The sequence below is a fragment of the Argentina silus genome, assembly GCF_951799395.1.
Source record: "Argentina silus genome assembly, chromosome: 6".
NCBI lineage: Eukaryota > Metazoa > Chordata > Actinopteri > Argentiniformes > Argentinidae > Argentina > Argentina silus.
Genome location: NC_139660.1, coordinates 5083312 through 5107120, shown reverse-complemented (window position 1 = coordinate 5107120; position 23809 = coordinate 5083312). Strand labels below are relative to the sequence as shown.

At 41.9% G+C, this 23809-nt stretch overlaps 1 protein-coding gene across 1 annotated transcript in view; it reads right to left on the bottom strand.

Moving 5' to 3' along the window:
- The window catches only part of celf5a (cugbp, Elav-like family member 5a), a gene marked incomplete at its 5' end in the record, with an annotated part of 168024 nt that extends 162355 nt beyond the window's left edge, over positions 1–5669 (bottom strand). The window contains one exon of the mRNA XM_083671945.1: positions 5312–5669. Within this exon, the coding sequence (XP_083528071.1) occupies positions 5312–5669 (358 nt within the window). The remainder of the gene's footprint in view (positions 1–5311) is intronic.
- Between the last annotated feature and the right edge of the window lie 18140 nt (positions 5670–23809).

Genomic DNA, 23809 nt, shown 5'->3' with positions numbered 1-23809 from the left:
AAGGAGGATGCTGAGTTGAGTGCCAGGTGAGTGTGTTCCTAACAGACAGTGGCGTAGCAGAGATGGTTTGGAGACCACACTCGCGTGATGAGTAACCTTGCCAGAGACCTGAAGACATGCATTTGCTCCCCAAGTGAATTCCTAGGCTTCAGCTTAGCGGGTTTGTGTGGGAGACCCGAGTTCAAATCCCGCCTCCATCACACTGGCCTACAGCAAAGATATCACCATGGCCATACAGAGACAGCCTACAGGGTGGGGCTCATCCTCAACCTCAAGGTCCACACAACCTTCCCTCACTGCCCCTCATGCAAGACAACATTATTTTTGGTTAATAAATAATTAGCGAACCATGGAGGGGGAGATGAAAAAGGAGGGAACCTTGTTTTGTGGTTAAAACTTTGGTGAGAGGTGAGACCATACGTGAATGCAAACATGGACCAGTTTTTAAATCTACAGATTTCTATTTCTATTCTACATCTTCGGGGGGGAAAAAATCTGGTTTACAGCCAACATTGACCATTATAACTGCATCTAAATACATGGAGTCAATGGAACTGCCAGGGAATGCTGCATCTCCTCCTCTACAGAATAAAACATCTGTAATGTTGTCAATAAACCTCACAAAGTATTTAAACCTGCTGCGAGGCCTAAACTGTCTAAAAGACTATCAATGGACTGTCTGCATGATTCTGATTACCATCAGAGTGCAGTATGTGTTCAGCATGTGTACAGCCCCATCGTTCAGTACATACAGCTCTGTTGATGGTATGTAAGTGAATTTGCTTCCCATCTGTTTTCCCAGAGGGGAGGCTGTCGTACAACAGCGCCGTGATCCTCAGTTCTTTCCATATGAGAACATTCAATATGGAGCGCACATCTACTGTGTGAGAGATTTGAAAACTGAGATTTACTAGATTTGTTTAGTCAACACTTTCTTTACAGGTATAAGCTCCACTGGGATATTCCATGGTGGTGGAGTCTGTATGCTCTTATATGTATCAGCCAGCTTTCAACCCCTGCCCCCCCCCCTCCCCTTATTGCAGGGCCACCCCACTGTGTAGACCATCCATCAGTGAAGCTTGGAAAAAAAAATAAAACTTGAATAAATATTTAATTAGATTATTCCTATGATTTAATGTGCTTCTGCCTGGCTGGGGTCTATACGGCAATATCTCTGGTCCATTTATAAATGCATTAACACAAAGATCCCCCCGACACAAGCTTAATATTGATACTGGGCTGTTGCAGCGGTAGGCAGGCAGGCAGGCAGGCAGATGGGAGAGCAGCAGAACGTTAGTATTGCCTGTCCAGTGTGCTGAATCACTCCTGCCTGCCACCCATCCTCCTCTCATCAAGACTGTGTGTGTGTGTGTGTGTGTGTGTGTGTGTGTGTGTGTGTGTGTGTGTGTGTGTGTGTGTGTGTGTGTGTGTGTGTGTACCTACCGGTATATGAATTCAGAAGCTAGTCTGGCAAGATTGACATACCGCACAACAATGGCCAACAATTTCAAGCCACAGAAAAACAAATTAAAATACGTTCAAAATGGCTTTGAGTGCTTTTCATGTACAAGTCCGCACTTCACAACACAGGACTGTCAACAATTCCACAGCAATGATGAGAAATAAAAACAGCAACCTTCAGGTCTCCTTCACACAGAGAGAGACACATATTTTCAAACTAAACTCGGTGAGTGAAGCTTAATGAAGAGCAGAGGGAGAAGTTTTCACCGAGTGATAAATTCAACTTCAGGAAATCCTCTACCTATTAATACCAATTGGGCGACAATAATTGGCAGGCCATCGACAGTGCAGGCAGAATTAATCATTTGAAGAGGGAGACTAGACGGCATTTTTAATTGGCAAAGGCAGCCACTGTTTAGGGAGACAACCAGCTGATCACCCCTGAGACTTCAGCTTCAGACAATGCACATTTGCTAATCCTCTTGAGTCAAGTTATTATGGCCACGCATTATTATCATGCTTTACAAACTAATTCCATGTTTTCCCTGATGGATTACCGGAAGAACCAGTGGTTTGGAAGGAGGAGAGAATAACACAACAGACTAGGGATATAATGTAAATCAAAATGACAGTGCCACAACACTCAGTGTCTGTAGCTAAGGACCTTTTTGGTTCGATGAACACAATTTTGTTCTTGGGGGGGAAAAAACGGTGTGTGTGTGTGTGTGTGTGTGTGTGTGTGTGTGTGTGTGTGTGTGTGTGTGTGTGTGTGTGTGTGTGTGTGTGTGTGTGTGTGTGTGTGTGTCGAATTGCATGCGTGTGGAATTTCTTGCAATAATTCTACCAGGAAGACATTCAGAATCCTTTATGGTTTATAAAACACTGACAATAGAATAACCAGTGAAGTGCAATAGGATAGTACTGAGGTGATTTCTTACTGTTCATTCTGTGGCCAGGATTTATTACATTTCAAATAAACCCAGTCAACTAATCCCAGGGTTATTTTATACTAATGTTATTTTATAAGAAAATAAATTGGAGTTTGACATGTATATTTTGGGAATAATCTGTGAATTGTTTACTTGAATATGAGTAGTAATCATATCAATTAATGTTGGGAGAATGAGCAATCTAATCTCGCAAATGAGTTGATGAGATGAGGTAATTAAGATTGAGGTAATAACCACAACAACAATGCGTGACACATTTTCAGACCATATATGTTCACTTCCGAGAACATACTTCTTTGTTGAATTGTCTTTAGATAAATATTTTTTCAAAATGGTAATTTTACAAAATAAGATTCATGTTTTTTACTTTGTTATATTAATCCACTCCTCATATGAACCCGTCAAATTCAAAACTATTTTACTATAAGCTTTCTGGTACATAGAAACAACTTGTTGATAAAACATTTTGGATATAAATGGGGGGGGGGAAAAGGCTCTATATTACTGCTGCAAATGAAATGATAAAATGTGACAAATTCCTGAGGATGATAATATGATAATGTAGAAATAAAACCATTTAAAAAGAATTGTAAACTACAGACTATAGTTGACGTTATGAGTGATGTGCTATTCGAGGCTCATAATTGTATCAGCTTTTTGACTCATAGAAATACCTGCTCACATATTTCACAAACAACACATAACAGAATGCGGGGCATGACTTCAGTGATCACACAACAATTTTCTGGTGCCAAATACTGCAATCATTATGCAATGCAGTGCAATAAGGCTTTACTGCTTACACACAACCTTGAGAGCCTACTGCAGTGAGAGCTACTGGGAGCTGTGCTGGTTTCTAAAGTCAACCACTTAAACTAGAATGATGATTGACAATCAAAGTGCCCTGTAAAGTCCGGCTATAGTCGTATGGGTCTGATGAGGTGTGGGGGTCCTCTGGAATGGATGACCTTTGACCTTTCATTAGCGACGAGAGATGAGCGGGGTATTTGGCATATTATAAGATAATTATTTCAGTTCATTAACAGATGGACATTGTAAAGGACACAATATGTGACCTTTTTTTTTTTTTACTTATACCAGATGCTGTACAGTATGTGAATTATGTCAGTCATAAAGTCCTGGATCCAATAAGATGTTGTTGATTTAAATTTGACTGGCATCATCACCTGTGGATGATGTTATTTTGATGTAAATCATGAGGTTTGATAATACAGTGTTCAAGGAATCACAATATGATCAATTCAGTTTTTACTTTCACAGATCTAAAGGCTTCACTGATCATCTTCATTGTATTAACGTCACCAAAGCCATACAGGCCTATGGCCTATAATTCCATGATAATATCGTACGTCAAAACTGTATTGCGTAAGACGGCATAGGAGCTTTTCTGCTACACGTATTGGAGCCAACAATACCGTGGGTAGTGATGCCATCGATGGAACTACCATAGAGCTTGTTAGAAATCACCTGCATACAGATAGAGAATTCCAGGGCCTTGTTTCAAAATGAATCTCAAATGTTGTGGTTTCAGGTTTTGCATGTTGTTTTTAATTCAATTTATTCACAATAGCATTTGAAATTTAGCATAATAGGTTTATGATTTTCAAACATTTACAGATCACTGCAGTGGGGATAGGCGTGTATTTTCGTGTCACATTGTACCAATAGAATTAGAATGTTGGTACTGAAAACATGTTTTTGATGTGAAGTGAAATATTTAATGAATGGAGACCGTGCCAAATACCTAAAATAGGCCTATTCCTCTTTGTCTAGGAAATATTGAGATAATGTACACTAGAAATTGAGTGTAATATGAAGACGGAGTTTAGTGCTTATTGAAGGCTAGTGTTTTCTTGAGGAAAAACATGATGATGATGATGATGATGATGATGAGGATGATGAGGATGAGGATGATGAGGATGAGGATGACGCCTGAAACACTGACGATTATGAATAGGTAAACACTGCCATAGCTTAATAAATCTCCAAGGCGTCGACGACTTAACCCGACAGTAGTGAAAAACGCTGAATTTTGCCACTATCTTTTTGTCTGTGCGCGTATTTACATAACGAGCTCTCCATCCTCGAGCAGCAGCATCACTGCTCGCGCCGTAGAGACGTCCGTCATCTTGTGACAGTTCCATGCCTCCCTATTTTGTAACATTGTGGCACTGAATTGATTTTGTCGTGTTGGGTTTGCTACTACTCAAATCCAACGGCACGTTGGAGGGATGTTATAGAAGGCATATGGATAAATAAATGATACTGCCCCTCCGCAAAAGATGGGACAGGCAGGGGGAGGCTCTTTAAAAATGCATCCCTTTCAAGCGCCTCTGCCCCACTTCTGAGAGAGCGTTCACAATACAGTCAAATGGCAATACAATTAAATGCGATGATAAACACATATCAATGTTGGTCTAATATCAAGGCGACAACGCTTGTCATCTGTACACATTCTAGATAATTTCATTGTGGCCGACTATAAAAGGTCTATTCTGTGCAGTGTGACAACCATGACCATGACATGAGAATAGTTTAGATGGAATTATAAAACCTCCCTGTTTGCATGCACATGCCAGATATTATCATATTAGATTGAAAGGAAACGTGAAACCACAAACATAAGTCACGACAATTATAAGTGTGGAGCCTATCATGCGTAGGCTAGGCTATTTGACGGAAAATGAAATGCATTTTCTGCCAGCTGGATTTGTGCGATAATTTCTTCATCTAAATGTATAACCGTATAAGGTTGTCTGCGTAAAGCAAAATACGCCTGGCATGCGACCGAAAATTGTACATAATATTCTATTCATACAGAATACAGGAAATTATTAGGCCTCGCTACCTATTCCGATTTAAGGGGGGGCACACGTTACCTTTGTGCATGCCGGTGTATCGGTCCTTTAAAACTGTCAGTTCGTGGATTTTTCCAAACTGTTCAAACAGAGGTTTCAGGTCTTTTTCCTCTAGGTTCCGCGGTATCTGCCCGATAAACAGCTTTATGGCATCTTGGTCTTTCATGTTGCCGCTCTCCGGATGAATGGAAATGGATTCTGACCCGTTCATGGGTTTAGGAAATGTGATCTGAGAGTACTGGTGCTGGTGAGGGATAAGTAGTAGTGGTTGTTGGGTCGGTGGTGCCCCCGGTCCAGTGAAAACCAGGCTGGTGTGAGCGGGATGGGGCTGCTGTGGTTGCTGCTGCCTTCTTGTTTCAGTCTGAGTGAATCTGGCCATTCTGAGCAGAGAGCAGACTGGATAATAATGACAACACACACACACACACACACACTGAGAGAGAGCAAGCACTCAGCTGGAAACCAGGCTCACTTTCTATCCGACACACAACACACTCGCACACACATAGTACAAGAGAGAGGGTGTTGATAGGGGGAGAACAGCCAAGCGAGCGCGACATTCGCCGCTCTGGAGCGACACCCACTGGCGTTCGCCTGGTAGTGCAGCTTTGAAAATTGTTCCTTGCATTGAGAGCGTAGCAGCCTACCTAATAATTGATGAATGATCATAAATGTAAAGATTTTAATTCAATGAGTGAATTTTAAATCACACGTCATATTGAAGCTTATATAAATCCCAATACAAACTGGAATTTAAAATTATTCAAAACAGTAGGGCTAAACTCTGGGGATTTTCAGCAAATACTGTACATGAATGACATTGATAGTGCATAGCGTTTGATGTATTCCCACATGGGGTTAGAATAAACCCAAGCTCTCTGAAACTTTGTAGAATCTCCTGGGCCTAGTATTTCAAAACTTTTAATATGGACCAGAATGATCCGGATTCTTTTTTGCTATCCAGGATCGAGCCGTCTGATTTCCCCAATACTACTCAAAATCTGCCAGACAGATTTGATCCCGGATCGGAAAAAAAGAGTCTGGATCATTCTGATCGAGATGAAACATTTTGAAATACTGGGCCAAGGAGATCAGAGTTCTAGAAAGCATGGGTTTATTATAACCCCATATGGGCATACGCGTCTCAAGTAGAAGTGCTAATCTAAGATCAGGTCCCCCTGTCTATGTAATCCGAGTCATTATAGTAGATAAAACCAAACTGATCCTAGATCAGCACTCCTACTTTGAGATACTTCAAGAATATGGGCCCTGGTTTTGATTGGACCTGGGAGAATATAAGGCAACAATCAGTTATTGATTGGAACCAGGTGTGAGTGAACCTCTGAGCAGTGACATGAATTGATCAATTAGCCCCAGAGAGACGACAGCTCTCAGACTGGAATAGTATACCCTTGCTATATGAAGTGTATCCCGTTTCCTTGTAATCCCAAGCATAATCTGGTTTACATAGTGGCATGGTCAAGAGTTTTGCCCTGTGGTAGGCTAGTACACTCCTTTTATTGCCTCTGAATTCATTTCTCCATTTTGATTAGATTTAATCTATGGAGATTCAGTAGATGGCTAAGATACAACAGTAGAAAGATGCGTACCCTTGATAGTTTTCGTTCATATAACAGTGTGTCATCGCCCCCGCTGTAATTAGTAAAAAAAACAAACACCGCAGCTTATCTCCCTAGCGTTATCCTTCTGGCCTCTTCTGCTTCACTTGTTCATTGTCTTGTTTGTCTTGCATTGTTGGTTCCAGGCTGCTCCAAGGACAGTGATCAATACATTGGCTTCTTGCTCCCTCTTCTGGAATTCGAGAAGAGGCTACAGTTAACTACTCCGCGGCCCTGTTGTCAGACGGCATGAAACAATTAACAACCCTGTCTGCTTCAGTCTGTTAATTAGCGAGGTGACAGGTAGTTAACGACAGAAGAAGCCCCTCGCCATTCTCTTCAGGGTAAATTCTAAGCGGGATGCTTGGGAGGGCCAGATGCTGGCGTCACCCCGTCGCAGATGAGATTTAAAAGGGTCAAGGGTTAGGTAAGGGTTATGGGCATCCCACTTAGAAGCTACCTTTTCTTCTAGCCATAGGGTGTAGACTGAGAACACTCACAATAGGGTGTAGACTGTAGACTGAGAACATTCACAATAGGGTGTAGACTGTAGACTGAGAACATTCACAATGCTGCAGGTAGAAACGTTTTATGTAGTGCAGAGATTATTACAGCTACATGACAGTTACCCATATCGGTTCTATATAATACAATTATTTCTGAAAAACCTCTTGAATGCAAGCCTAAAATCTAGCAACAACTCAGGTGATTACCCATGTCACAGATTATGGGGGAGACAATGGGATGAGAAGTGTGAAATGATGAAGATGGACTCAGGTTTCTAAAGAAACGTATTAAGAAACCTTTTAGTCTTTGACAAAAAAGGAAAAGTTGCTTTTAGGAGACATTATCGTAACGATTCTTAACAAAGAAGTACCTGAACTTAAATGGCTGGTGAACCCCTAATTTCTCACAGGCTTTATTGATATTAAGATTGACTCATCTTCTCTATTTGTATGCACTGTCAACAGCACTTACACAGAAAATATATCTGTTCTCTAAAACTAAATCCTTATACAGCCACATCATAAAATAAACCAAACCAAGAAAATAAAACAAATCACAGAATTAAAACACAGCACGGCCTGCTATTAGTAAAACAAAAACAAAAATTAGCTTTTAACTGAACATATCTGCAGGACAGATTTTTTAATTGTACCCTCTTTAACAGTGGATTAAATAAAGTGATATATTGTCAGTGACAACACTGTGGGCTATAGAGTGAATCGATACAGGCCTTCTTGGCTGCTGCTGTGCACCGTGGGGAGCCCTAGAGCTTCCGGATTGCAGCGTCAATGTCTGGAATGATCTCCTTCAGCTGGTTCCACTGCTCCGGGTTCAACGCCACACCTGCGTACGTGGGGGGGAGCAGGCAGTGGTTCAACATTGACATAAGTGGTCAGTACTGCATAGGGAGTTAGCAACCTGCTGTCTCCCATATTTTCTATCTGTATTTTTTACTTTTTTCTTTTTTTTTTTTTTTTTTTTTTTTAAATGGATCTATAAAAGACCTTTGGTCTTCTATATTTACCCACGAAGTGTTGTTTTGGTGTTATTCAACACAAACACCCAACGATGACATTTATTGACTCCCAAAGCTATTTATTTGGCCGCTGGGCACGTTGATGTGAGTTAGCGAGGACAGGAGTCAGTGTTTTTTCGCAGGTGGCTCGGCACCTCGACCAGTTTACTGGCCCAGCAGAGAAACACAAAAAAGAGGCCAACCATGATGGATCCTATTGGATAAGAAGTCTGAGTTGTCACACTGCTACAGTGCTACTGCCTTATAGAGTGATGGCGAGAGGCTATTTTTGGGGTTGAGGTCAATGCAGTGGGGGGGGGGGGGGTGTTAGAACTTCCAGTTCATGCTTTTTTTATTGACCATTGCCATTAGTGTTTGGCCAGGCTGAAGGCGAGAGACAAGAAATCAATACGGGCCGTTCTATAAGTGTGAACTCAAAAGTTACATACAATTTAGCGGCAGGCGAGCTAGCATTTATGCTGCTCCTTGTTAACCAGTCAGTCGGCAAAGGGAGGGAGGCAGCCAAGCTTGATTTGTACAGCCTGTAGTGGCTGAGGCCCAGGGGGAGTCACTGAAGACAGCTGAGGGAACTACTTAGCATTCTACACCACACATCAGCCCCAATTACCCAAAACCTACAGCATAATCACACACTCAGTAACACACACACACATATTTTCACACACACACATTGCACCCCTATACACACACACACACACGTCACTCCCCAAGCCCTCATCTCAAAATTATTCAGCTTGCCAGCTAGTGTTGGGTGTGGTGGGGGGGGGGATTGACTTTGTAAAAGATAAGAGCCAACTATATTCCATTGTTAGGAGAGTGATTCTTATATGCTCTGGCTGGCATGGCAAACTTTCTCAAACTGAAGCTCCTCTGACTAATAAGCGGAAAGTGTTTGAATGTCCCTCTGTGACTAATTCACCGCTGCTCTCGGGCTGTGCATTGCAAAGCATGCTCGCTCAAGTGTAAGGTGTTGTTCAAGGAAATTAGCGTGATGTAATGGCAAGGCACGTTCGCCACTGAAACCTTTCATGGGCTGCTGGCTTAATGGCCTGAACGTGAGAAGAGCTGTCTGTAGCGTTACCAGTTACCTTTCCTTCCAGGCTTCAGGTCCCCCATATCAGTGGTGTAGAACTCCCGGATATCCACCAGAGGTTTTCCTCTGAAGGGGGACACCCTGACGTATCGCAACTTGCCAATCTATAGGAGACAGGAGAAGAGAAGGGCACACAACTCCTTGATGGCTGCAGTGTTTTCATCTTTGCCTCTTCATCTAAAACTAGTAATGTCTAATTGCCCATTAAATTGGCCATTGAAGAGAAATAACAACACAAACGACACTGGTACAATATTTTCCACACGTCAATTGAGTGTTCAGACAGTCATTATCTTAATGTTTACGTTGATGCCCTGGTATTGATCTCTCCAGACACCTGGAACTCAGGGAATAGATTCTGTAGACACAAACCGAGAACATGGTCTCCTCCTGAGAGTCCCCCCCAAGGTCCTTCTTGGCCTGAGGGCTAGCGCTGGAGCTGTTCTCTCCAGTCTTCTGTTTTTTCTGGGCTGGACCACCACAACCTCCACCACCCCCCTCTGAGGCTGGGAGCTTCTTACTCTTTACCTGAGGGGCAGACTGACAGGATGGCCACAGGGTTAGGCCTGAACATCCTCAAAACTTAAATGAAAACTGACTTGCTCACAAGGGCTATAGGCCTATTATAAGTCAGGATATCACAATTGCAGCAAGGAATTTTTAAAAATGGTATCGATAAACACAAGTGCATGTTGCCAATTCAAAGAGTGCCTTGTTCACAGTAAAACTGAAGTGAGACTAACTAACTAGTACATATGGAATATATGTATGTTGATGTGTGCGTTGTGGGCATTGTTTAGCAAACATGAGGGTATGATACCTTGTTGTCCTCCTTGTCTGAGCCACTGCTGCCATCTGAGCTGCTGCTGGACTCCTGGGTTTTGGGCATTGTGAGTTTCTGTTAAAAATGAAGGAGGTTGACTGCATTAGGGCTATTTGTACATCAAGTGCATCACGCCACAGACCACAGCAGGGAGCAGCATTTTCCACAGTGCGTTCGAACCCACCAACAGCGCGCGACAATTGGAGCGACAGTTTTACTGAACGGTGGCGTATAATTGAGTTTGAGGTCGATACGCAAATCCAAACAACCAGATATTCGGCCGGTCTTCGGCAAATTACATGGTATTTATTTTACATCTTAGAAGTAAGAAAGTTTAATGGCAATTAACCATATTAATTTACCTTGTCGATGAAGATATCAGTGAAGAAAGAAGTACACCGTGCGTCCGAGAAGTCTGAGCGGTTTGCAATCTTGCGTCTAATTAGGTGTTCTTCATTAGCGCAACCTTTCCAAATGAATGAATTAATGTGGGCCAGGGGGTGACTAGGCTACAGCGTATCTATTCGTCGTAGCCTAGTATTTTAATGAAAATCCATGTGCAGTTCAATTATTAACAAATTGCTTATCTTTGTAGGCCTACATTTTCATATAAATATTCAGAAAATGTACAGCATTTGGTCACTGGTCGAAAGTCACATTGTTATCTGTTTTCAATTTCCAGTTGTAGAGCGTTACAATCAAAATGGAGAGACAATTGTGCATGAACTGAATTGCATTCATGCCACAGCTGTATCCAGAGGAAGGGCCCATCTCCAGGTTAATCAATTTGACACATCTGAGAGGCGCAAACAACAGAAAAGGCTTCACATTGCGCTGATTGTATGCAATTTACCAATGAACAAACTCATCAAACGGAGAGCGTAAACACCTGGCCAAGTGCCATATGGGTCCTAACAATATTCAAACCTTTTTCCTTCAATCATTCCTTCCTCCATTACTTCAGGGAGATACAGTATTCGGCTTATATCAAATCGTGCAAAATGGGATGTCAAGGCAGGCAGAGAGGACTAGAAGTATATTAATTGGGTCTGTACTTCGTTCCAAATTGCAGTTGGTCTCGAGTTGCACCGGTGCTTATCCGCCACAAGAGGGAAACTGAATTCTACCCTAATCTAATCTCAATCCCAAAATTATTTCATAACTCTCAAGGGCCAGTTTTCAGAAAAGTAGAATGAGTTGTGCTTTCAGTCCCTTGTGCCTTAAGTCCCACCTTGATGTTTTATGATATATCAACATAAATCAGATCTGAACCAAATCCAAATGATTGGCCTACAACATAATATGCTACAACCACAATCATGTTTGTATGACAGTTGGTTGATATGGATGTTGTTAAAAAAAGAAGGTGGATCCAAAGCTAAGGAGGGAACAGAAATCAAGGATAATTTTGTATCTGGATGTAAATTCTGGAGAGAAAAGAAACTGGACTATTACATTGACCTGAGAGAAGGTCCAGTTTAAATTCCCTCTGCAGTCATATTAAATCCCACTCAGTCAATGCCTGAGAATCTGTATGGGCAGCATGGTGTCTGCCTGAGCAGTTTAAAGTCATCATCATGATGTTCCCCTCAGCTCTAAATCTGCCGGCTCTCTATTTTCACTCCTAAATGTGAACATGGCTGTGGTAGCCACAGAAGAGATTAGCAGTTAAGAAGCCTCCTACAGGGTATGGACACACTCAAGATTTCAATAGGTCCATAAATATCTCCTCCCTCGGAGTCAGAGAGGAGGTGATACGATTGAAAGCATGTTTTTGCCAAGATTTCTGTGTTCTCAGTACTGGAGAATAAAGGGATGTAAACGCTAATAATTGTTCACATCACATGTTAAATTAGATGATATTTTATATTTACTCTACGATATGTGCTATCAGTGTTAGGACAATGGGACCATTTTAATAGAGCCTATAGACCTACTTCGAATAGCCTATATGGGGCCTCACTTTAGAAGTTTTTCACATTTTGCTACTATAATAGGACAATAAGCATGCTGGGTTAGAGGTCTAACAACATGTGACTTCCTCCAAGATGGCATTTGGGTTTATGAATGACATTTGATATATATGTGTAATGTATTCTTTTGTTTAAGGCCAACATGGGGTTGCTGATAATATTCTCCATAATCAAACTATGATGATTCAGATGTTCCCATCTATCTTTCACTGACATTTGATGCCCCTTCAAAATAGGTTGGAAATGAGATGCAGTATTTAAATGACAAATTAATATGGTCTTGGCTTTTGACAGATCGACTCACTGACAACAGCTGAGACACTTTACAGTATAGCCTATTCAATTCACTGTCTGACAATGAGTCATTCATCATACATATACTAACTGTGTCCATCCCCGTGCCCTCATTGTGTTCCAACTGACAGCCGGACCTTTTGCGGCTATTTTTAAATCATATCAAATTCAGTCCCCAAGGATTAGAATTGAGGGGGTTGTACATAGAGGAGGGCTGTTGTAATGGTGAATCAAGTAGCTGCCTCAGCCCTCCAGACACTTTCTGATCAATATTTCAAATACATGTCTATCAAGTAGCTGACCTTAATTTGCAGACAGACAGCTAGGCAAGTCCCCCAGGACCACATGTGCATGGACATGCACAAGATATACATATTTATACATGCTGTACACACACACATTAACACTTCCTGTTGTCTAGTGTATTTTGAACAAGGAAGCTATCGTTCAAAAATCAGATTCAGTGTTGTTTAGACCGGTAATCATCTGTATACAGTGAAAGAGGCTTTTGAAAGTCATCCTTAGAAATGGGTAGTATGAGGCGCTAAGGCGCATACCATATCATCGTAAGGTCCCTGGTTCGATTCCGACCATCGACATGTCCTGCATGTCATCCCTCCTCTCTCACCCATCCTTCCTGTCAATCTCTACTATCTCTCTATCCCAATAAAGCAGAAATGCCCTAAAAATATATTTTAAAAAGAAATGGGTAGTATTGGGTAGCTTGTGCTGAACATTGTATGCACTGAACAGTTTGTAAGAAAGATGCTGTGCAATGTATTATTAACAAGGACACTCATATACATTTAAAAACATATTTTTTTTCCTTCAGCCACTATTTCAGTTTTGCTAGGGTTGCATAAGAGTTTTGGCTAGCATTGCATTCAGAACTTGTACATCCTTAGACTGCGGCCAAAACAATGCCTTCCAGCAGCTGACCCGAAGCGCATGAACAAGTCTGTCACAACAGTAAGGGTTGAATGATGCTTCAAACCACAGAGTGGTTCTCTCTATTGTGAGTCTTCTCATTCATACAAGTCACTTAACATTTAAAGAGGATATGATGCCTCAGTGCCTGCTGTGTGTGTTCACCTTCGCTGCATTTCAGCAAAGCTTCCTTCTAGACTGCTGTTGAGGCAACGCTGTGTGCTTGTTGCGTATGTACGAGGCCAGAGGTAGAAAACAAAGAGCAATAGGTTACGAGGCAAACAGGGTGAGAACTCAGACACTGTGAGGGTGTAACAGTGGAAGCTGTTTTGTTGAAGCTGAAGATATACTTCAGGCAAAATCAGTAACAAAACAGCTTCCCTCTTCATGTGGCTATGAGACAAGATGTCCTCCCAAGATCCCCCCCTTTTCCTCATTGCTATGGACCATACAGTACAGTAGCTCCAGCTAAAGGAACAGTCCGAAAGATTACAAAGGAGCACACAGTTGTTTCCACTCAGAGCCATATTTACAAGAAGAAAAAAAAAAAAAAAAAAAAAGTATCTTTCCATTTTTATTTAATCAGCGTTTATTTTACAAGGAAAGCTTACTGAAATCACATTCTAACACAATGCAGAGCTGCATCGGCAGCAAGAGGCGCAAGACCCCTCCAACTCTAGTCTTCCTAACGCATCTATTGCCGAGTAGACCTAATTTCAAGGTGTGTGACTTTCATACTTGCTTCATCTCAACTTCACTCATCTCATTCCACCTCCCCTACAGACTGCTGCTGAGACACCTCTCCCATCTGTTTGCTTGTTTGGTATGTATGAGAGCCAAGGTAGAAAACAGAGTAATAAGTAACAGGGCAAGCAGAGTGAGAACTCAGACTCTGTCAGAGTGGAACAGTGGACGCCGTGTGTGTTCCTTCCCCTACAAGGTATACCTTCAGGCAAAATCATTGAGAAAAACAAATATCTCACTTTCTTCATGTGGCTGTGGCAACCTGTGGCGACCTACGAGGAGAAAACAAGCAGAACCACACGCAGCGCGTGATCACAGACTGCTCAATAACAGAATAACCTGTGATGAAAAAACAGAGGACAATCAGCTCAAAAATGAGGTTCTCAGAGGGTCAAAGTAACGTCACACACTTTCCCACTGCAATTTTGATCTACTTTCGATCCAGATCCCAGGATTAGTCTCATATATCTGGAAGCTGTAGAATATATACGTATGATATTGCAGCAACCAGCAACAAGGAGCTGGGTGAAACAGCACAGAACACCGTAGACTCATTTCTATGGAAAATGTGGTTGTGAAGGTTGAAAAGTAGGTTGTGTGTTGTTATGAGAGTCAGGAGAATTGTACAATGTAACACACGAGCCAGAATAGCCCATAGAGGCGAGGAGCCTATCTCCTGTTTGTCCTGTAGCGTGGGGCAGCTTGATGTTGAGTGCACCTCTCGGACAGGACACTAGTCTGTCACAGGGCCTTACCCCCAATCCATCTCTTTAATGCCGCGTGCTAATCAGAGAGGCATTGGGGTCCCAGTCTTCGGTGCCCAGTGTTGTTGAGATAATTCCAAAATTCCACCAGGTGTTGGGTTATTTTTGCAAACCAATTAAAACTGGGGAAAAAAAACCTGAATTAAAATTATTCTGACATGGGAAATTATATCTTGACAATCAGAAAACCAGTGTGAAATTTCCCAATTTAGTTGAGCACACAACTAATCTGTCTGTGTGTCTGTCGCCATATTCCCCTGTCTGCTGTCAGTCCCTCAAGCTGCTCCTGGAGGTGATTGACAGCCAGGGTTGGCGGGAGACTCCGAGGGTGTGTAATTGGCTATGGATTGAAGTGACACCAAACTTTGACAACAGAGTGAGAGAGAGTTCTAGGAGGAGTCATAGTGCCCAACCTTGAAACTGTGGTGAAGACCAGAGCCATCCAATGCAAATGTACTGATTTGATTTTAGTCCCTAGTACCACAGCCTGTGGTCTTTTGCCAATGTCCTGTGTGGCATTTAGAGAATGAAAAGAGACAGGGCACTATGACATCACTCTTTGTTTGCACCCTCAATCTGATCCACAGAGTTAACCAGGCCCTCGACAGTGCCCTCCGCCACACATCCCTCTTCCTAAGGTTGGGTGGCATGTGTGCTGATGGCCATACTGTGTGTCCTGCCCAGGTCCAGACTAACTCAGAGAGAGGAGGTGTTCAAATAAATCCAATTTCAGTAGGATTTTCATGCCCCCAGCACCACTGTTCAGTCTGTTGAATATTAATGGCCTTGTACATTTACAGCAGGTAAGTGCTTGGAACCTGCATAATCCTGGATGATTACTTCAGACAATAATATACAGTACTCATTCACCATGGTAAATATGTAAATACAAAGTGATTCCTTGAGGACTTCTGTTTGTATAATCCAATTGCATATTTAACTTTTTGATTGGATTCATAATTGAACAAACTCTCACAGAGTGGTATAAATATATTATTGTTTTATTACAATTATTGCTATCATAAATTTGATTCTTCTCCAAGACATCTGCATTCATCGTATGTATCTGCTTGATTCAACATCCTTAGTGTGCCTGATTCAGCTGAGTTGGTCATTGACCATAGAAACTCTGAAACGTTGGTCGTTGACCATAGAAACTCTGAAACATTGGTCGTTGACCATAGAAACTCTGAAACTTTAGTCATTGACCATAGAAGCTTTTACCATCAAAGCAAAGTACCTCCCAACTTTATTCAGCCAACTCTTCATGTCAATGTATAGTATAGGACAGGTATGTTTTGCAGGTGACCATGCGTGTTTTAGCTAGCTAGTAGAATTATTGAGGAAGAAAACTTCATCATAAGGAGAGGCGAAGTGCATGTTATTGTTACGAGTTGGACACAGCTTATTCCCCCCAGGGCCACGGCTCCAGACTAGTTTGTTGTAATAAGATTGTATTGTACAGTATATCGTTGTAGTGGGTCACCTGATTCTCTGTCAGGCATTAGCTGGATCACAGCACCAAAATACCATGGGACATGGATTTCTGGATATCTAATATCTAATCTGATGTTTTCTAGGAACCATATCTGTTGGAGAAGACAACACCCGACTGGATCGGGACACCAGCCTTTAACTCAATGAATCAATCAACCTGATTTGAAGCAGTTAAAGCCCACACAGGTACAGTAAGAGGAAAGTTGGTACTTCTCCCTACAGTTTATCCAGTTTAGATTGACTGTAGTAGTCGTTTTAATAAAAAATTGTGTTACTTTTTCAAAGGCTTGATCAGCAGGCATTTACTGTAGCTCCTTAGGACTTGATGTGCTCAGGAAGTTTTGTCATGTGAATGTGCTGATATGAAATGGGAATTATGGGACGTTGGAGGGGGGTGTAATGCAATATGAAAGTGAGTCTGTCAATCTGCTGACAGAGGATCAATACATATCTCTGGGAGCTGTCATGGCAATAACACGCCGTGTGTGTGCTCCACGTGTGTGTGTGTGTACTCTACGTGTGTGCGTGCGTGCGTGTGTGTGTGTGTATATGTGTGTGTATATGTGTGTGTGTGTGTGTGTGTGCACGCGTATATTGAGCAGAGGGGGGCCAGAGTGGCTTGAGGTGCTGCTGCTCAAACCACGTCACAGCAGAGTTTACTCTTATTGGCACATGGACCTGCAGGCCCTCATCTGTGCTGACACTTTTATCTCCGGATGCCACTTCTCAAGAGCAGAGGCAACCGTGCTGCTTTGGTTTGATACCAGCTCACAGCATCGGTAATTGTGAAGTCATGGCTAAGATGAAGTTTAACACGTTTGACTGACATCTTGGTCCTCTTGGTGTGACGCGTTGTAGTACCGCTGCACAGTTAATATCAATGCATACTGTAGCTCCAGTGAAGCTTGAGGAATTCTCAGAGGTGCTACTGTAGCATGGAGGATTTCATCTATCATGAAAGCAATTTGTCTACAGAACGTGTGTGTGCATGTATTGTATTGTATTGTGTGTGTGTGTGTGTGTGTGTGTGTGTGTGTGTGTGTGTGTGTGTGAGTCTGTGTGTGAGTCTGTGTGTCTGTGTGTCTGTGTGTGTCTGTGTGTCTGTGTGTGTCTGTGTCTGTGTGTGTCTCGGAGCCAGTCCTTTGCACTCTAATGGAATGCAGAGAGCAGCTAAAACACGTGATTCATTCACGCTTTAGCCACAGCCGCAAGGACAGTTCCACCCTCTTAATGTACTGTCTAAATTACCCCACTCCTTTGGCTGTTTGACCCCACCCCACAGCTCTTATCAACACAAGTGTCTGTGTGTGACCGGAGTCTCTCCAACTCACCACTTCATATTCCCTCCTTAATTATCGGCCCATCACTTCACATAGAGACGTGCCCACACAGTCTAATGTTTCTCTACGACCGTCGTATCTATTTATGGAATGAATTTTGACGGCCATATGTCCATATGCTCCTCTGTGGCTGCCCATGCCGCTGCCGTATTGGCTGAGAGTTCATCAATGCGTTCAGTGACCTTTCCAAAAGAAAACATTCTCATTCATTCAACATTCAAACAGGACAAACTTGATAGTTTAGAACAGAGGAGTAGAGAGTGCAGTGCTGCTCGGGCAAATATCGACATTTGTCTGGGCTTTAGTACCTCACTATGTGTGCAGTGCTTATCAACCTGCATGTACTGTTTGCCCTTTATGGCTACAAAGCTTACTGTTACAGAAACAAAGTGCTTTGTATCCTAGATGGCCTTAGGGGTTACAAGCACTAAACATTTCAAGCAATGGTTGATATCCAAATGGCCTTGAGGACGATTAAGGCCCTGTTAGCAATGATAATGTTATCAGCCTCAGCTACAGTACAAGCATAAATCTCCTTGGCTTTAGGGACAACAACTGTAGATTCATTCTACTGAGCATGATTGCTGATTCTAGATACATTTTGTTTATTTTGACAACTATCTTCTTCTAAGATATCATCATCAGCATAGGTCATATTTACTGATTGTTTATGAGTTTGCAATATTAAAACAGGGAGGGAGTTTAATCTTTCAGCATTGGTATGTTTTTAAATCATGTTATATAATAACTACATTATTATTGAGAAAAAGGCAGAAGACGGACTGGAGATTAGGTTACAGACAATAGATACAGAGGGTTGCTCGTTGATAAAGAGTTTCAAACGTAACATGTGGTATATGGATGGCAGAAGCCGGTCAATATCTCATGCTTTTTGTTGTTTTCATGCTTTGAGTTAGACATCCCTGTGGTTATTCAGAGAATACACACACACACACACACACACACACACACACACAGATACATGTGCACGTACACACACACTCACTCACACACACACACACACACACACACACACACACACAGTTCTGAAAAGGACTCCAATTAAAAGCCGTCTATGTGAATAGACTGAGATTATTATTTTGTCAATCCTTCAGCACTCTCATCTGCTCCTGTAATCAATTAGGTCTAATTATGTGCCAATTTGTATGCCGAATCGAAGCGACAGTTATTTGACAATTTTATCTGAACATCCCGTACTGTAGACGGATTTATATTAATATCCGTTTCCACATTAATATTTGGCAGGGACTTTCGGCTATATTTTTTTGATAGCTGACCATATCTAACATTGATAATGTGACTCCAATGTAATTACCGCTATGTGCAAAGAATTGTTGAGTCTGTGCTTATTTAGTGCAAGAAAGGTAAAATAGAATGAATCAAACGAGGCTTTAATAACACTGTATACTTTATACATCTCTTACAAGGCAAATACTTCATAGAAAAATGTTACGTTCTAACCCTAATAGAGAGACTGATAGAGAGATGACCACCGGCCATCACAAAACAATGCTCCTCACAACATGATGATAACCTCACAACAGGACACAGGAACAAGAGAGAGAGCTTTTCCCTGACCTCTGCTTTTTATATCATCCTAAAAAACCACAGTATTTAAATCAGGAGCTGTTGTTCAGGAGAGCACCAACCATGATTCATCTTATTGCATCTAAACTGATGACATCACAGTTGACACCTCCACAGAGCTCACAGCCATTTGTTTTCCAGGGGATGGTACTCTTAAGAAGATTGGGGCACAACTGAAATTGTCCCATTTCAGTACTGTCTGACTCAAACACAATTGCCAGCGCTGACATCACAATCTATTTTATAAGAGTTCCATTTTTTAGTTCGGAATGGTTCTCTATAGAAATTGCCTGACAACTTATGAATAAGACATGATTACTGTTTCCAATTCTTACTCATGCTATTGTGTGTAAGTGTTGGAATGTGTTTTTCTATGAAAGATGACAACGAGAAAACGAGAAAGGAACAAAACCCTTCATATCACCATTATTATTTATAATACCACAATTAAAGTATCCATGCCAAAGTTTTGCTTTAAGAAAGATATTTCTTAAGAAAATCATTTTATTTTTCTTATACCCTATCAACCTTTTTAGTTTTATCTTATGTGAACCGACTAGATAGCAGAACAGACAAGGCCAGGTGAGAGCCAGGCGTCCTATGAATTGTTACATATAATAGTGAGCACATAACATAACCCTCAATTGAACATACATGTGCAATTAATAGTCTCAATTTTGTGCAATAATAATCTCTCAAATACTATAATGACTTGTATCCTACCACAGTCTACAAATCGCAGCATGGAGAGCTTTTCCTGATTCAGGTACACAAAACATTTGTGATTGGTCATGAAAAGTGCCTCCCGACCGCTGCTCCACGCAAGCAGGCGATTGGTGCTTCGTTCAGTCGGTGAGGAGTAACCGTGGGGCTCTGCAGTGTCTTGCTCTAAAAGCTGCATGAGGCTCAACCTCACGACTCATCCGTTTCAAGCAGCCAAAATGTTGGAGGAAGTCGGACAGACGTTATCCCCAACCTGCAACAGGAAAAACATTGAAAGGCGCTGATCATCGCTGGTCGGTAACTGCTCAAAATGTATCCTCTCAAACACGGTCTACATTTTTGAGCAATAGGACAAATGTATTTCCCATCATGCAACAGGAATTTTAAGTTTATTGTTGGTTGCTTGCAAGTGTGACTGCAGCCCTTTCACCTTTAAAATGGCTGCCAGTCAGACCACACGAGAGAGAGAGAGAGAGAGAGAGAGAGAGAGAGAGAGAGAGCCAGGGACAGGGACAGGGACAGGGACAGGGACAGGTACTGTTAATGCTTTAGTCTTAGTGAATAAAAATCTTGCGGTAACAGTTGACAGTTACTGTTTGCAGTCTCTGTGTTTGTGGTAGTGATGGTGTTCCAAGTACAACGTGTTACATTTGCTGTGTGAACTTGGAGACAGCTGTGGTGGCAGTCTAGGATTTACCACAACACAGCAAGCAAAGGTAATTTCTGTATCAATGACGTGTATATTCATGGGCTTGAATAATGAACTTTTGACCAGGTAACACTATTAGTGTTGTCTTCTATTGTGTGCAATTGTGTGATACCTAACTTGGTGTGTTTACACCTCATTGCTGTGTCTGAATTCACTTGTGTGACCAAAAGAATGTTGTGTTATCTCTCTGGCCTGTTCTACAAGGAACTTTGCTGAAAGTTGACCTCCTGTTTTCTGAGGTCCACCAGCCCTTTTATCTTTTAATGTGATTCAGTATAATTCAATGCATACAGAGTGCCCTGTGTAAGTAATAGGACAGTGAAGCATTTTTTTTAGTCTTTTGGCTCGACACTCCAAAAGTCTGGATTTTAAATCAAACAATTACTATGAGGTTATAGTAGAGATTCTCAGCTTTTATTTGATGGTATTTGTGTACATTTGTGCATAAAAAGTGGTGTAATTTCTGAATGGTGAAACCAATATGTGCACAAATACCCTCAAATGAAAGCTGAGCACCTGTCCTTTAACCTTATTACTAATCGTTTGATTTCAAATTGTTTGGAGTGTCGAGTCAAAAGAACAAAAAATGCTTCTCTGTCCCATTACTTATACGGGGCACTGCATATACATTGTATTATACTGAACCACATTAAAAGACAAACATTGTGCCATTATTTATGCAGGGCTATGTATTTGTATACTCTTGTGTGATGTGCATTCCCTAACCCTGACCCTAACCCTAACCCTAACCCCCTGTAAAAGTTTCTCTCCTGTTAATAAAAAAAAGTCCTTCTTCGTGACTGCCTATGGCCCCTGGTCTGAGCATCGATTACTTTATCTTATGATGACTGATGGATAGATGATTCCCTTACTTAAACAAATGTATTTGTTCTAAGTTGCTTTGGATAAAGGCGTCTGCTAAATGTCATAAATGTAAATAGAAGTCCATGTTGACTCTTGCCATATCTTCAACAAATCTGAGTGTTACAAGTGAGTTGTCAAAGAGACGGGGGGAGAGAGGGAGAGACAGGGTAATGGGAGAGAGGAGGAGAGGAAGACAAGACATACAAAGACAGTTCCAATTTCATCCAGTCCTTGCTAATGGCTGTGTTAACCACACTTCAAAGGTGTGTTGTTAAGGGAGAGGATATATGTCTGCGCCATGCCAGGTCCCTTTCCTCATCGTAACCAAAGGATTCAATTTGTACCCGGATAAGCAGCCAGGCACTGTCTACTTCAATACCACCCTCAGGGAGCTCAGTAGCAATTCTATTAAACCTTTGCCAAGGACATGACAGCAGATTCCCATGAATAACAAACAACGCTCATATAAGGATGAACATGGGTTAGTGTTTCTCCTCTGCCTCCTGGAGCAGCCACTCCCGGTAGTGCAATCAATGGGCAATCTGGAAGCCTGCATCCTCGTTGTTGTCAAAAGGGAGAGAGGTGTTAACTTAATGAATGACTGCCTCTTGGGTTGGCATACAGTTGTCTGACGCTCTCAGAAGCCATTATCTGTAATAAGCCCTTGTGTTTAGACAACGGGGTAGGGGCGGTCTAGGGGGGGTCTTTCTTCAGATGTTGACCCCGCTGGGAGTGCTACGCTGCTGTTGATAAATTGCTGTTTCTTTGATCCCCGGACGCCATGACAGGGACTGATTAGGTGTCCAGGCTGAGAAAGCAACAAGTCAGACACAGTGGTTGTCCACAGGCTCCTATTTAATCAGGCTTTAATTAAATTTGTCTATCTGCATCCCACCCAAACTTCAAAGCCAACCCCGCAGCCTATACGAATACGGAAAAGGTTAAGAGCCGGTATTGAGGATCGTAGGACATGATGGGAGAGGAAATGGGCCATCACACCACAGCTGCTTTTTGGGCACTTCTTTGACAGCCTAGTGGCAGTGGGTGCATGGAGCTCAGTGCAATTAAGAAAATGACTGGGCTGTTGTCTTTTGTGTGTGTGTGTGTGTGTGTGTGTGTGTGTGTGTGTGTGTGTGTGTGTGTGTGTGTGTGTGTGTGTGTGTGTGTGTGTGTGTGTGTGTGTGTGTGTGTGTGTGTGTGTGTGTGTGTGTGTGTGTGTGTGTGTGTGTGTGTGTGTGGTTTAATCCTCAGTTGTCTCTAGCCCACACTCAGCCCACCCTTGTGGCTTAATACCACTCCTCCTCCCCGCTCCTCCTCCCTGTTGAGATCCACCAGCAGCTTTCTTTCTTTCTCTCTGGGCTTATTTTCTTTCCTGTTCACCTCTTCTTTCTGTCGCCTCTGCTTTTCGTCTGCTCTTCTCTGGGTCCAAAATGGAAGCTGATCCTCACAGTCTGAGTGGTTCTGAGGTGCCGGGAATGTGGTTTGAATGGTTTTCTAAAGGATCAACACAATAGTAATAATAATAATCTACTGTATATGCAGTATGATTAGAAAGTGTATACACAGTCACATAGCATAATAACATAAGGATCAAATTCATTTATTCTGAGAGCACCATACATACATTCCATGGAAAATGTGTATCTGAAATCTGTATGTGGTATCTGTTCCTCATATTGCCTTCCCTTTCTTCTCTTTCATCCTCTCCTTCCTCTACTTTATTTTCCACCTGGTGACAAATACTGTATTTCAAAAGAATTTCACATCTGGATTAATCCTATGCTTGATAAAAAAAACATAATAAAAAAGATAATGATTGTGTTGCTCTCCAGTACTAATGGAAAATAAGGATTGTTGCGTATCCTTTTTTTTTCATGGATGTAACTCGTGATCTAATTCTGCACCTGCTGTGAAAGACGTAGCATGGTTGCCAGTCTGCTGTCGCTTCAGGCTACTTGTCTGTGTTTTTGCCAAAGCAACAAGCAAAACCAGGCAAAA